Source organism: Ornithodoros turicata, chromosome 4 (genome assembly GCF_037126465.1).
Source record: "Ornithodoros turicata isolate Travis chromosome 4, ASM3712646v1, whole genome shotgun sequence".
Classification (NCBI taxonomy): domain Eukaryota; kingdom Metazoa; phylum Arthropoda; class Arachnida; order Ixodida; family Argasidae; genus Ornithodoros; species Ornithodoros turicata.
In genome coordinates this window covers 5,775,834-5,792,091 of record NC_088204.1, presented here as the reverse complement: position 1 = coordinate 5,792,091, position 16,258 = coordinate 5,775,834, and the positions used below count along the sequence as shown (strand labels likewise).

General features: G+C 46.1%; 1 protein-coding gene across 1 annotated transcript in view; it reads left to right on the top strand.

Annotated features, from left to right (window-relative positions):
- Window positions 1-15,345, top strand: part of LOC135392650 (E3 ubiquitin-protein ligase RNF220-like) — a 39,866-nt gene extending 24,521 nt beyond the window's left edge. The window contains exons 4-12 of the mRNA XM_064623368.1: window positions 5,290-5,428; window positions 8,604-8,655; window positions 8,745-8,807; window positions 10,725-10,767; window positions 10,873-11,128; window positions 12,564-12,620; window positions 12,696-12,756; window positions 14,465-14,539; window positions 15,126-15,345. Coding sequence (XP_064479438.1) covers window positions 5,290-5,428; window positions 8,604-8,655; window positions 8,745-8,807; window positions 10,725-10,767; window positions 10,873-11,128; window positions 12,564-12,620; window positions 12,696-12,756; window positions 14,465-14,539; window positions 15,126-15,197 — 818 coding nt within the window. The 3' untranslated portion in view covers window positions 15,198-15,345. The remainder of the gene's footprint in view (window positions 1-5,289; window positions 5,429-8,603; window positions 8,656-8,744; window positions 8,808-10,724; window positions 10,768-10,872; window positions 11,129-12,563; window positions 12,621-12,695; window positions 12,757-14,464; window positions 14,540-15,125) is intronic.
- The last annotated feature ends 913 nt before the right edge of the window (window positions 15,346-16,258 follow it).

The following is a 16,258-nucleotide window of genomic DNA, read 5'->3' as shown; positions in this document are numbered from 1 at the left end:
TATACGAGACGGGTGTTCCGTGTGAGGAATCTGGTCCTGACTGGCGGAGAGTGTAGTTTGCTGGATGGATGTGAATCGGGGGCTTTTATTGGCATGCTCCAGATGAAGAATTGGTTTCGCCTGTGCAGAATGTTCTGCGGTTTTGATTTGTGGTCGGGAGAGCAGACGGTCCTTCTACGGGCTCACTTGGTCTTACTTTGAGCTGGACATATATACGCTGAGATTAAAGCGTAAAGTTTATATCGCGAGCGCAGTTCTGCTCATAAGGTTTAAGAATATGTGCGTTCGATTGAAGGGGTTAGTATCTGAAGATATTTAAGGCGATGGCATTGACCTCGCGAATAAGAAATACCGTATAATGCCAAAAGAGTTGGACTTTTTAGAACCACACTCGGAAAAATGAACTTCACCGCATAACACGCTCCTAGCCAACCATAATCTCGAATGATATCGTTATCTGCCCTGATTTGTTGAAAACGGGAGGCGTACGCCTTTTTTGTGACACTTATGCTGTTCATAATTGTCACAAAAAAGGCGTACGCCTACCGTTTTCAACAAATCAGGGCAGATAATTCGAGATTATGGTTGGCTAGGAGCCAACCATAATGCTATACCATATGGTGCTATGGTGCCATGCGGTGCTATGCGGTGAAGTTCATTTTTAAGAGTGCAGGATATGACGTGTGACTTCTAAAACGTGTTCCATTTTGTTTATTAGTTGTTTCACTCAAATTTAAAGGCATTTAAAAAGGCAGGAAGTCACGCTCCACAACCCATTTACCCGCTTGCTACGTGCGATGTAATCCATTAAAAACACCTACGTTCGATGCGTTCACACATGCGCTTGTTGCGACGTCGCCGCAACATTTCACGGCGCTTTTTCGGAACCGGATCCCGCGGCAAAACGGCGTCAACACCGTTTTTCGTCCAACGTTGATACGCCAGGCTCGGTACGTTTGATATTGCTGGAACTAAATAAAAGCCATCGGGACAACGAACTGTCGGACAACAAAAAATGGCATAGTGTAAAAACTATTTTTTACTGCTCCGGCCCAACAAAAAGTGTATACGTGCAAGCGACTATACGTATGAAGGGCGGCGGTGCCGCAAACGCACTATTATATAGACTGTACAGTAAAGAAAATATCAATGTCTCTATCGACTTGTGACGTTGGTCCACGCACTTGGACGCACAAAATACAAAACTCGCGAGCGTCACAGAAAACGCAAGGAGAAATCATCAGTCACATATCGGCCGTCGACCATCTTGGAATCCGCCTTCCTTTTTGGAGCCTTTCATCTTCGAAATCTCCATAAATCCGTCTGGTCGGCCGCCAACGAAGAAGACACCGCTTGGGTCACAAAAAGCGGCGCCCACACAAAACTGTTTTCTTTCATAATAAACGTCCTCGTATCGCTTTACACCGAACAGAAGGAAAAAAAAAAAAAAAACGCTCATGACAGGTGCACGCTGGGAGTCCCTGCGCACGTCAATTCCGAGCTGCACACAGCCGGGATTCTCATTCGTGAGACTTTGAAATTGGGTATCAACAGAGGTTTTTCCCCCCTCCTGGGGATGTTTTTCCCCTCGCTTGGCCGGCTATTGATATAACCCCGAGGAGGTTCCGCCAAACTGAGCTGTTACCGACCGGGGGGATGCTCTGCCTTTTTACGGTGTCAAGACAGCTGCGTGCGTGCGTGAGTCGATCGCCCGTTAAAACGCCCGCTCCATGTGTTACTACGCGACGTGAGCCGAGGTGTAAATGGGAGAAGGGGTTTGTTTGCCGGCAGAGAGTGGTGTCGTACTACACGTGAGGGCGACAGTTAACTTTGCGGCCCTTGTGGGCGCTTTCATGGACGCGGGGTTGAGCAGGCGCGGTTTTGTTAGTTGCAGTATACGCTCGAATGGAAGGTTGTTCTATAGTGATGTTGAGTGTCTCACTGGGTTCGAGATTACAGCCACGTATGACGTAGGCGGTTTCGATTTTGCTATGACGCGAGCATTCGTGTAACGCGTACGTGTTTGTTACGTTTAGGGCGTATGGGAGTTCGCTGAATGCACTACGAGAACGCCAGGGAGGAAGAAGTGTGCGAAGAAAATTTGAATTTTGACGTACATATCGCGAAATAGTACATATCGCGAAATCTTTAATCAATTGACCAGACATCGACATCAACAAATGGGAGGGATCACCTCGCATTATGTGGTCAGCCTGATTACCACCCCCTGCCGAGCTCCAGCGAGTTTCTGGCGTAAATGTATTTCGTAGATCCATTAGATTAGATTAGATGGAAAATGAGAGAGAAAAAAAAAAAAAAAACATGTCGTAGCCTCATTTTTCGATTGCGTGTTAGCGCCGCGAAGCAACTGTGGCTATGAACAGCGTACAGATATGGACAGATGGAGAGAGGACAGCAGGAAGGAGTGGGGGACAGGGGGGTTAGTATGCGTCCTGGGCCGACTTCAGGGGGAACTGCGTGCCGACATTCGTCTGGAAAGTCTTCGGAAAACCCGGGGAAAACCTGAGACAGCACAGCCGGTGGTAGGATTCGAACCCACTACCTCCCAGTGTTCAGCAGGACCTTGGCTACCACCAACCAACCCTGCGGCTATCAGAGTAGACGTGCAGACGTGGACAGCTAAAGACGAGGCATATGGAAGGAGTGTAACATCAAGAGGAACTGCACGACATCCGTTTGAAAAGTTTACCAGTGGAAAATTTCATATTATATTCCACTATCTGGTTTAGCATGACCTGAGAATTTTACACTTTAAGAAAAAGAAGGGAGTAAATTGAAGAGTAATTGCAGCTTCCATAGTTCCCTAGTTTGCAATTATACCTCATCTTATAGTCCCCCGGCTCTGAAACTTACTCCCCAGGACTGAATATAGTCCCTGAACTTCGCATAAACTTCTAATTTATTTATTTATTAAAAAAAAAAAAACAAGGGTCCGGAGGACATTACATGGGGGGTGGGAACATCATATTGGCATGGAACATTGAGAAGGAAAACACAAGGGAATAAGGAAACAAAACAACAACAACATCTTGGAATAACAGGATAAGGACAATACAAGTTAGTATACAAAGCGATAAACTCAGCAATACAACAGAACTAACACTAGTATTGAAGATGAAGAAAGCGAGAGAGGGAGCTACGGAAAACTGTATGGTCGTCAATGGTAGCGATTGATGATGGTCAATGGTCTAATGGTTGTTGCAACGCATCCAGCCCCCAAAGAAATAAAATTACCATTTTAAAACTACTATTTTTAGAGTACCTATACCATCAACGACCGCTGGTATATACCCGGAACATTCCTAACTTTTTCGCCGAGATGCCATTTCACAAAGTGAGCTTGCAGGTGACACTTCCTTTGTCGCTCCCTGTATGCCATGTAGGGATTTGAGGGAAGCGTCTGTAACGACTTTGACACTTCCCCTCAAGTATATTATTGCGACAAAGGCGCCGACCGACTGGAGAGTCTGCACCTGCAACTGCGCCAAAGGAACTGGGCTCTTTTGTATATCCCCAAAAGTCAGGGGAAGTGCTGAAAGTCAAGTCACTCGACCCTTCGGCGTTTTCTCTTCTCTTCTCTTGTCCGGCATTCCTTTCCGAAGGCTATATATAGGGCTATACTTTGTGTATGCCGTTCATGGACTATAAAATAGTTGAGTGAACACGGCTGTGTATAGACATCGTTGTGCTTTCACCGCATGTACAGTATGTGTACTTCTTAGTTCTGGTCTAGCGATATGGTATATACAGTGCGCGCGGATGAGGTTGACAGCCACCTGCATCCGCAATTCTAACCGAGCGCGGATATTGAGTATATCCGCACATCCGCGGTCGTTGCATTTGTAGGAAAAAAATCAGCATGACGAAATACTTGAAATTGCAATTGAATGTTGCAGTTTCAAGTTCTTAGACAACTTGACGCTTGTGTTGTGTCCCTCTGCTGTGTGTTTCAACCTCAGAACCGCACGTTATTTGTTACAGTCGTTTTACAATCTTTCTCGCGAACATTATGTCGTCCATCGTACGTGGACAGACGGAAAGAGGATAGCAGGACGTCGAGACTGGGAGGTACCCGGGTTCGAATCTCGGTGCTGGCCGTGCTGTTTTCCTGGGTTATCCTCAGACGCCTGCAGACATATGTCGGCACAGTTCCCTTAGAAGTCGGCCCAGCCACCACCACCTGCAGCAGCAGGAAGGAGTGGGGGACAGTATGCCTCCTGGGTCGACTTCAAAGGGACGATGGGGGTGGGTTCGAACCCGCGCATCTTCCAGTCTCGGCGTGGAAAGCGGTCGTGCTAACCACTATGCCACGGTAGCTGGTGATGGCATACTTCGATACCATACTGTATTTCACTGCGTGCTGTCACTTGTGGCTCCCCCTATAGGAATCGTCGGCATGTCGGATAGAATGCGGATAGCCGCGCACGGTTTTACCGCATTGTATCCGCGCGGATTTTTAAAACGTTGTATCTCTGTTCGCTGACAAGGATGTAGCGCGTATCCGCGTATATATAGTCGCACCCGCGCGCATCCCTACATACCACTGAGATTCGTACGTGCATGGATTCATCGTGGACCTCACTTTTGTGCGGATTGTCTCCTGGTATGAATTCGACTATTTGAGACGAAAAACTCGGCGAAAACTTGTGACTAGAAGCGGTTATGGGCTCGTATAAGACTACTGTATATACAGTCAACCTTCGATTTATGAACACCCTTGGTTTCCGGAAAAATCGTTCATAAATCGAGGGATTTATAAATTGAAAATTCCGTTAAGTCAGTACTATCGGCTGACGAAAAAGTATTTGTGAGTTGGGATTGTGTTTATAATGCAATATATTGTGTAATGTTGCTTTCGACCAGGCCTTCTGCTATACTCTTGGTCGTCCCTAATGTGTCTCCAGAAAACCCGTTTGTTGTTCGAATTTTGAGGGGTTAAAAACGAAGGGTGCAATACCTGGAAAAAGATTCGTCCGTTCCGGCATCGTTCATAAGACCACGGGATAATCCATTTGAATATTTCTGTTGACCTCGGAACCACCCGTTCCTAAATTGAGGGCAAAAACACTGGGCAACTCCTAGTTGGTTCCCAGAAATTCCATTCATTATTCGGATATCGAGGTTCATAAAACGAGGGGAAAATGCATGTAAAAAGTTTGGTTCCTCGTGCTCCTGTTCATAAAACGAGGCAATTCATAAATTGAAGGTTCATAAATCGAGGGTTGACTGTATAGTGCATACAAAAACGATGGTATTGTATGTGTGCAGGTCCGCTGTCCGTGGTGTCCCCCAAGTGGAGTGCGGGCCAGTCTGCCAGCTGCCCGGTATGTGGCGCCACCCTCGCTCATGCGTCGCAAATGGCCGACCATCTTCAGATGGAGATGGACAAATTAGCAGATTTTTACAGGTACGCTATCGCCGGTCTCTATCTACAGTGTCTTCACGCTCAACATATTGGGTCGGAAATAAAGTATGCGAAGAAAGCAGTTCAGACGTCCGCTGACTAATAATGAAATAGCGGAAAAGTTAATCTACTGAGCATGAGTTTGCAGAAAAGTAAAACTTTAGTAATTTATGAAAGAAGTGAAAAGGGGAGTGATTAATTACCACATTACTGTTAGTACATTACATTACTATTAATCCTCCTTCTTCGGAAACGAAAGGTCTACGCCCTTACCGTTAGCCGCATAATCAATCAATCAGACTCATTTTAACTTTACTAATAAATTACTAATGTTTTACTTTCCCATAAATCTCCGCTTCAGACTCCTTTATTCGCATAGCATCTAAAAAATACGTATGTACAAAGATAAATATACGAACGAATATACAGGGTGTGTGCAGAAAAACATGACTCGCATTTTTACATGTAACTCGTTGCCTACTTAGCCGAGGAACTTCCGGTGGCGCACGACGGCGTATTTATGCGTGCGAAAGCTACAAAAAAAATCCTGGAAGCCATACTCAGTGTAAAAAAATAAACAGAGCGCGAAAACATGGGCTTCCATGCATTAGAATAGGGCGGTCGTGACAGTGCATGGTAGTGTATTTCGGTCTCATGAGAGTTATGTGCAGGCACCGCTAGGGGTACTGCCGATGAGCATTCATGTGGGACATCGTTTCGATTTATGCACCGATAGCTCTCCTAGCGGTACTTGAACACAACTCTCCTACGTGCACCGTGTTGCCCTTTCACATACACCCTGTTGTCCATCATGTTGCCCTATTCTGATGCACGGAAGCCGACGTTTTCGTTGTTCCGTTTATTTTTTAAGCTGGGTATGGCTTCCACAATTTTTCTACAGATTTCGCACGCATAAATGCGCCATCGTGCGCCACCGGAAGTTCGTTAGTTAGGTAGGCAACAAGCTATGTGCCTAAATGCGGGTCACGTTTTTCTGCACACACCCTATACTTTATTATTTTTCTCGATTAAGTATGAGAGCAACGATTCTACAAAAAACTTGCTCTTTATAACGTTCGCATTTGGGAATTTATGAAAAGGGTCTCCGCCAATGCAACCGTCTCGCCGTACTCGGAATCAGCTCACATTCCCGCAAAAATTGAAAAAAAGGAAAGGGTCTCCGGTGCAGCGCAACATGAGAAGGATCGGAGTTCTATATACGACGTGCCATACCGGACAACGATCGAGAAGTTATTGACGAGGAAACCCCACAATGAGCGAGTTCCCGTCAGTTTGCTTATAGTACCACCCACAACTGACAACAACACTCGGACATCAAACAAACAAAATCCTCTCGAAAAACCGCCACGGAACATCCTCGCATCGAGCTTTCTAACACTGGACAAGAAACACGGCAGAAAAGAAGACCCCCTCTGTATCATAATAGCCGGTGGCCCATCTGGCCAACGGAGCATCCTCCTCCGAGTCCACAAATGTCACCCATGACTCGTCCTTTCCGCAGGGTCTTTTCAATGGTATTTCACGCAGCGGGGGCTTCTACTACTAAAGGGGCAACAAAAGCAAGGCGCTCAAGTAGGGGCGAATGGCTCCCCGCCGACAGCTCTCTCCCCCCTCTCCCCCCCCATCCCCGTTCTGCTTTCAAACAAGCACTAATCGGTCGGAACTTTGAAATGATACCTCGCTCGTCGTTAGGGAAGTGCGTACATGCCTGGCATGCTAACACGGGGGACGTGACATGGCTGGGAGTTTGCCGTATACAGGGTGTCCCAGCTAGATGCGAACATATTTAAATATATATATACGTCAATTTTTCCGAGATGAGATCAATTGCAATATAGCGTCTGCTGAAGGGCACTCCTTAGGAGGGCATTAGCAAACTCTTAAGGCAATGTCTTAATTAACTTTTTAATTATAAAAGCTACGAAGGTGTCCCGATGAGAACATCTGGTTCCTTCGGTCACCTGATACCGGAGCCGTTTTCAGAACAAAAATCCGTTCCATAGATCGTCCGCAAACAAAATTTGTGAAGGAACACCATTGTTTTCTTTATTTTATTCATTGCGCATCTTCGGAGGCGCGACTTTCCTTCACCCACAATGCGAGATGGTGAAAGAGCTCACTATCGCCTCTTCGTAGCTTCTATACTTAAAAATTTAATTATTGAAAGTTAATTAAGGCATTGCATAAGGAGTTTGCTAATGCCCTCCTAAGGAGTGCCCTTCAGAATATGCAATATTGCAATTAATTTCATCTCCGAAAAAGTGGTATATATATATATATTTTTTAAATATGTTCGCATTTAGCTGGTACACCCTGTATATCTTGTTGCATATAGTTTAAACGGTTGCCGTCCTAAGTCGTAATCTGTCTTTTGCCGCATCTCTCGTGCGGAACAAGTGATCTTCCGGTAAATACACGCAAGAATTACGGAAAAGAACCATCAACTCCGAACATCGGCCGGTGTGTCATCCACACTAGAAACGTGACGGTGTCGCCCCCTATAGGTCAATCTCGCAGCGAATCTCGCTACGATCCAAATGAATTAGGCTTCTGACTTTCATGAGGGATCTCTAGCATTGGCAGTTCCGTGGGACTGCCTGCCTAAGCACTAGCCTAAGTTGATCCTGCTCTTCGTTTTTAGGGCGAGAGCAGTACTATTTTTGAAATGTGATGTGGGCAAGCTTTCGCTTGTCCCATCCTACAGTTGGCAATACGACGAGATACAGCCAGAGTGGTATGACACCGTCTAAGTCGTACTTCAAAGGACGGTTGATACGAAGCGATGTGGGATAGAGTCGTTGAATATTGTTATGCAGTCGAAATCGCAATGCATGTCGGGGCGGCTATAGCGCATACCATCCCATAACCGAAATTAAAATTCAGTTCACACGATAAAATACGTAGTCACAGAAGCCGTGGCAGGCGCGGTTTTTTTCTTTGTGTGTGTGTGTGTGCATGTCTCTCTCTCTGCGTTACCTCACATGAGCGAGACGAATCTCAAGGACGTCACAAAGAGGATGTAAGCTAAAAAAAAAAAAAAATGTACCTTCGGCAAAATCCCCTGACTGTCGAAAAATCCTCAAAAGTTGCGCATCGACCGCGACCATGTTCTTAATCACCGCGTATTTATCTCTTATGACTGTTATCATCATTTCAGTTGTCGCCGGTGGATGATCCAGGAAGCTTCATCCGGCGATGAAGAATGTCCCGTAAGTTGGCGGCTGAATGGAAACTATACTTATGACGCGTAACAACACGTGACGTGACGTATATGCAACACGATGTTACTGGTTTACAGGCGACCGCAGAGCGACGGCCACCCTACGGACCGGACAAGAGGTCGCCCCTGTCGCGGTGGGAGGTACGTGGGATATATTTCTTCTCTGCTTCTATACATTATATTGCGTATAATATGTACATTATATTATTGGGGAATGATATTGTCTCTTGTTCGTACGTAATACTGTAAATGTGGTTAATTTCGCGGTCTTAATAATTCGCGAATGCGTGTGGAAGCGGAAATCGCGGGATTGGGGAGATCGGGAGATTATGACACTGCCGAGAGTAAACAACGAGAATTAGCCGGCCTCTACACATGCTGGCTGACTTATAGAGGCTTACCGTGAACTCAAATCCCGTAACAATGACGTACATGCCATGGCTTTGTGAAAGCAGGTATATGCAATGCCAAGCGATACACTATGCGAATAAACTACTGATGTTGAGGTGACGTTTTCATTATAGAATGTTTGACTATAGAACAAAGTGCGAGAATAAATGTCGTAAGTCGATTTGTCTTTGTGGAGAGCTCATATCGTCGCGAATTCCAGTGCCCATACTTTTTCATTTCTGCTACCCATATTTCGCGGAACCTTGAATTTCGCGAAAAAAATTTCGATCGCGAAATTCGCGACGATTAAAAGTCCTATAGCGAAAATTTCTACTTTTACAGTACGCGGCTATAAAACACCGTTTCCTCGCGTTTGTGAACATTCTCCACGTTTTCCATCGTTCTGCGTATAGTCACCGAGTGAAGCAACCCTCGTGAAAAAAAAAAAAATCACTAACTACGTCGTAACTGGCACTTCGTACTGGTCGTCGTACTTCGTTGGTATTAACCATATAGGTCTATAGCATGTGCCGAGCTAGGAACGATTTTAAAGACGATTTATAACGCGACGTTTACAGCTTAGGCATCACCATGGACCTGTGGAGTTCATTATGATCTCCTTGTTCGGACCCTTATATAGGAACATTCCCGATAGTTTCTGCGTGTATACAGAGTGTGTTTTATAAAAAGTCAGTCACATTTTCCCTCGTGACGCTATAACTACTTTGTGGACAGTCTTCCACTGCATGCCACACAGTGCAGAATTTACGCCAAAGAAACCTACGAACAACATTCTTCACTGTGCGGCAGCACAAGTCTGTCCGTCAAGTGATTATCATATACTGAGATGGACAGCAGCGATTTCTCAGCCCTATATTTCTTGCAGTTCGAGCACCAGCTGCAAGTTTTCACTAAACGCGCGTATGATTAAGGTTGAGGCTTCCAGAATACGCAAAACATAAACAGTCAACCCTCAATTTATGTTTTAACATGAGCATCTCAAGTTTTTAACTAGGTTCATCACATTACCTTGTTGTTTGGCGCATTATAGCCCTAGCAGCTTTTGCGCCAAAAAAACCCAAATCATCATCATCATCATCATCATCAATTTATGAACCTTCGATTTATGAATTCCCTCGTTTTATGAACCTCGATATCCGAATAATGAATGGAATTTCTGGAAACCAACTGGGAGTTGCCCAGCGTTTTTGCCCTCAATTTATGAACGGATGGTTCCGAGGTTAACAGAAATGTTCAAACGAATTATTCCGTGGTCTTACGAATGATGCCGGAACGGACGAATCTTTTTCCAGGTATTGCACCCTCGGTTTTTAACCCCTCGAAATTCGAACAACAAACGGGTTTTCTGGGGACGCATTAGGGACGACCAACTGTATAGCAGAAAGGCCTGGTCGAAAGCAACATTACACAATATATTGAATTACAAACACAATCCCAACTCACAAATACTGTTTCGTCAGCCGATATAGTACCGACTTAACGGAATTTTCGATTTATAAATCTCTCGATTTATGAACGATTTTTCCGGGAACCGAGGGTGTTCATAAATCGAGGGTTGACTGTATACTTCTCCTCCAATAGCAAATTAGAGTTAATGATCAAAGCGTTACTAAGTAATGTGTCCATCTTCGTTCTTCCCCCCCGCAGACGTACCTCAAAGTCCGAGGAAACCGACAGCAACGTCTGAACGGCAAGTGGGCACCCTATCATCAGACTCCCCGATTGGAGTCATCGCATTTTTCTACCCATAATCCTCATCTACTGACCGGCGCGCATCTTATTCGTCGCCCCACAGCCTTCTGCGGTCGCAAGATGCAGCAGCAGCAACAGCAGCACAGGCAGCGAGCTACACTGGACGCTCTACCCCTCGACCTGAAGGCTGGACCCAGGCATCCGGAGTCGAGGGTAGACGACGGGACGACCCTCAAGGTTGAAGTGGCCGACGGAGGCAACGATCCGCACGAAGGAGGCAGATCGCCGTCGGGCCAGCAGCGGCATCCGTGTGGAAGCCCCTTCTCGCCCGTCTCGCCCGGAGCCGAGGATGGAGCTGGGTAAGATTACTTCTTTCATCGATGGAAGATGATCGCGCGGTGTCTGAGTCATCGCTGTCCGCGGGTTCGACGGTGACTTTAATTGGCGTTGTGGTAACGCAGAGAGACGTTGACGGGAGCATGAAGATTATTGCCTTATATATCCGTGGTCTATCTGTGGTCTGTCATACTGCAAAAGTAAAACGTTAGTGCTGAGCTAATCTTGGACATGCGGTTTTGATGACGAGCGAAGGTGCAGCGAACGTGTCCTTTATCGCTGAAACTTTGTTGGCAAATTTTAGTACACCGGAAGAACTCTACGAAAACGATACGATAGACGACGTTGATCAAATGGAAGCTTAGCGATGTGACGTCGCATTCAATGAAGCAGGGCGATTTGCCTATCTTGTTTTTGGAGCTCTTATCGTGAACACCTTCCCATGTACTGAAACTTCCTATTATCATTCGACTCGAACCATTGAAAAAAAAAGAAAAGAGATATGACCAAGTAATAAATGGGGGTCAAAATTAGCACAATATAGTCCAAGTTCAACAACGTGCGGAGTGACTGAAAGGTGTTTGATGGGCGTGGTGCTGAATAAAAAGAAAAAATAAAGAAGAAAGGAACATAATTTGCTATTGGAGGAGAAGTATACGGTTGTTTTGCGTATCCTGAAGGCCATTTACGCAACTTCAATCATCCGCGCGTCTAAAAGTTAGTGAAACCTGAACCCGGTGCTCGAACTGTAAGAAATGTATCTGAGAAATCACTGCTATCCATCTCAGCATTTGGGACGGAGTACCGAAACTTTGATCGAACGGCAGAAAACGTAAAAGCCTCTGACGGCTTGAGGATTCACAAACTTCCACTATACAACTGCCACACTTTCTGACACGAAGCGGACGTCCCAAATCCAACGGGGAGACGACGCGCCGACATACCCATTAGAATATTCCGTGGCGTGGTACGCGGGAAAGCGTTATTTAACCATCCCTTCGACTGGCAACATATTACGCAATCCTATATCGCTTTCGAGAACGTTTCAACCCTACATTACTTAGAACCATCCCAATATCACGTTATAGACACCCATCTCTCCCCGTTCCACACACACACATATAACACATCAGCGACACTTTAAAGCTCCCCGTCCCGATTTTTTTTTTTTTTTTTTGTCTCCCCATACAATCCAACGAAAAAGGGAGGAATCCTTTCACACATGGCCACTTTGAAAGGATTTTTGAAGGCACGAAAGCTAAGTAGCGCTGAGACAATGGTACACATCGCACGACGACGACCTCTCTTTCAAATGCCACGCCATGCAAATCCGAGCGAGCCTTTTTTTTTTTTTTTTTTTTCGCGGAAAGGGTGGGGGGGGGGGGAACATAATCCAATTACGGGCCGGGTTCACTTTCGGCACCGACGTCGCTTTCAGCGAAATTGCATCTTTTACAGGGGAGATCCCGCAGCATCGGGGGGCAACGCCTCCAACGGGAACGCTTCCGAAAAGAGGTAAGTCACTTCGCACCCCCCCCCCCCCACCTCCCCCTTTCAGTTTCCATTCGGGACAGTTTTGACTTCTTGCAGTGGAGGCTCTTGGCCCGATGAGGATGGTTCTAGGCCCTCGTTGCGATGCGGTGTTTGTAGGGTGAGTTGAAAACTTTTGTTTTTCTGTATATCGGCGATTTGCGTTGTGTTTATATGCAAAGGGAAATTGACTTCTCAGAATGATGGAAGTTTTAAGGCAGATTGTTTATGTCGCGTCGGGTTGTCGCCGTGTTTGATGGACGTTGTGGATCTCCCTGGTGGGGTTTAATTGGATTATGTAGAAACTAGAGTGGAGTATTAAGTGAATGGAGCGTGAGTTGATGTTCTCGTTTACTGCGCATATATCAGAACGCGCGCGTGTGTGATGGGATTTTAAGTGATACTGAACCAATTTAGTTAATTTCGCGCGCGTGACCGTGCACATTTTCAGACGGCAAAAACTTCATGATTCATTGCAGATTGCTTGTACACACAGCGTCGTGTTTTAGCGTGACGTCCAGTACGCGATTTGCGTAATCGTCGCTTAGGGTAGACCAGAAAAACCCCGAATACGAACTTGTCAAAGTGCAAATTCACTCACCAGTACTGGCACTGGAGAACGCCAAGTACAGCTGCGCGGCATCTCGTGTCCGTCTGAAATGCGAGAAGTGCGGTCTTTTATTTTTATTTATTTTTTCCCCACAGGATATCTAAACTGAAACTGAAACCAAATTTTTGTCCCCGACACGCAGCACGTGTCAACTGAAGCTCCACCAGGGTGTTGAAAGTGTATATATATCCTTAATGTTCATAGTGGGCTAAGTCGTCGCTTATTCAGGCCTATATAGAAATGTCATGGCATCTGTGTTGTGTTCATAACCCGTATAGATATAGGACCTCATGTTTCGTGTGATCATATCTGTCTCGCGACGTACAGCCACGAATTATTATCATCATTATTATTATTATTGTTGTTGTTGTTATTAAAGATTAATTATCATGTTTCGTGCTTCTCTGCAATTATCCGGTTCGAAAAGAACGCCCAGCCCTCAACTGGTGGCAGTGATTACATCTCCGAATTATGCATAACGTCAGAGGAAAATGCCCTTTCGAACAAGTGGGGTCCAACTTTGCCGCGAGTAACTCCATTTTGGATTTGGGATGGTGCAGGGTTGCAGAAAATCACTTTTCTTCTTTAGAACGGAAACATCCAAAAGCATATGCAGCAGCTAATTTCACGCCGCTTTACATATAAAAAATAACAACGGATTTTTTTTTTTTGTCGAAAGCATTCACACTTGAATTTGCGACACTTCTTTCCGCACTCTCCTAAAACGTAACAACATCTTGTCCAGTGGCTCATTGAGCGAGATGTCGTCTGCAAACGATTTTTTCTAGCCGTTGTCGATGCTTCTCTGCTACTATACCGTTCACGGCGGAAATGTTGCGCAAAGGTATCGCTAGTACGCAGACAAGTCAATGCGAGCCACCCTTCAAGCCATGAAGAACCACTGGGCAACATCTTATGACGTTCTAGAAGGCGTTTTATTCGCACGTTTGTTCGAATGCACCGGAAAAAAAGAACCAAGCACCCGCTCTCGTTTAACCGGGCTCCTGACAAGCGTGCTTCTCCGCACCATTAGTCTGACTGTAAGGAAGCTAACGTTACAGGCGCTTCCATGTCTCTTTCTAATTTTTTATTATATCTTGTTCCGTCTAAGTTGGTGATATTTAGTCCGCAGTTATATGAGGTTTCTAAATATGCGAGTCATCTTTTATTATGCGGTTTCTTTGGACACTGTTTTAATTGCAACGTGCGTAAAATGCAGGAACCATACTGCAAGCCTGTAGTGTCTGTCTGTTGCTGGCATGTCCATTGTGAACGTTGTTGGATACAGTCTTTGGTAAGTTTCAGCTGCCTTTAATCTTTCCCACGTTACTTGCGTCTCTTCTCATGATCACCGGTTATCTTTTCTGCTACTGTTAACACACGACGTTTTTCTCGTTACCTACGTGAGCGTGTCTAATGCGAATATTCTCAGCTGACAGAAATCCTACCTGACGTAACCTCCGTCCAACAGATACATAACCACTAGTTTCAGAGTACCTTAATGTAACTGTAATCATAGACAGATAATCTGACGATAGCAGCCGATGTGATTTTTTGCGAAAATTTATACGAGCTTCCTTTCAACTAAACTGAGCGGCGTTCATCTCTGCTAATATTGGAGAACAATGTAGTCGTGGCAACAGATCTCCCTCTATTTTAACCACCCGCATATCCGGTGCACCGTGTGACGCCATTGAGTTCCCCATCTCCCCAAAATCTCGGCATCTCGGAGGCGTCCGCTCTCGCTGTTCTACTCATGAGAAAGGGCGATTCCAACTTCTCTCGTAGCCGACTTCTCCGCAGTACACCTTATCTCCATCTCACCCACCATCACAGCCGAACCGGACTCCATCTTACCCCTTCTCCCTCCACCCTTACAGGGAAGCAAGGGACTTTGCCCGCAGTGCGAAACCATCACTTGCACCTCGGACCTACGCAAGATCCACCTGTAACTTTCACCCACCCCCTCCCACCGGTGTGTACATATATCGAGAGAAAGAAAGAGAGAGAGAGAGAGAATATGTGTGTGTGTGCGTGTGTGGCGAGGCCCCGGGTCGGGCTCCCGGGGCCTCCTTTTTGCTGCAATAAAACCCTCCGCATCCGGGAACGCCAGGCGAGGGCGGAGCCTGCCGCAGAGGCCCCGCCCCCTTCAGCCCCGGAGAGCGGAAACCCCATCCCCGAACCTTGTGTTTGTTTCTCCTGCTTCCTTTTATGTCGTCTGCTTCCTGTCGGTTATCAGCGAGCCGCCGCCTAACCAGATTAATGGCTTCCCAATAAAAGGTCGCCATTGAGGCCGAGATAAGAGGAGGCTTCTCTGCAATTAGCGCGCCCTGGTGTTAATTAATGTAGCCGCGGCGGAACGAGCGATAAGGACGCCATCTATGGAGCGGACGGGGCGCCCCCCTTTTGGCCGTAAATTGGCGCACTATATTGCGGCCGTTTATGGAGGCCTGATTTGTGGCAGCCCGGCCACATGGCTCCCTCGAGGGCAGGCTGGAAAACTTTCACGCGTCATCGGAGATATATATAGAAAGTATGGCTGCGTTGTATAGCGATTGCCGGGTGCTTTTTGAATGCGGCACGGGGTGGGAGAGGAGGATGTTTTACTCAACTGATACGGACAGGAAACGAAACGGACTCTGAAGTACCATAAGGGGGACGAGGCTTTGTCAAGCTGCGGTGGGTTCTGCGTGGTGAACGTTCTGCGAAAGCGGCCTCCATAAATGTTGCCAACATGCCCATAAAGAAGTGGCTGTGGACGGCGGCTATTTGTCAGATGCATAACAACTTTTTGAAAGCTACTTTTGTGTGCAGGGGGGAAGGGTCTTTTATCGAGCGTGCAATATTGTTTTAGTGTCTAGTTCCGGTAGGGAGTGACGTGTAGAAACGGGTTTTGAAATAATGTTTGTCTGGGGTACAATTGTTCACGGGCAGCAGTAAAGGCCGTCGGTGGTGATAGCGAAAGGTTTATGTTTTTTTTTTTTTTAGGGTGCCCTCCTTCTCTTTCTCTTAT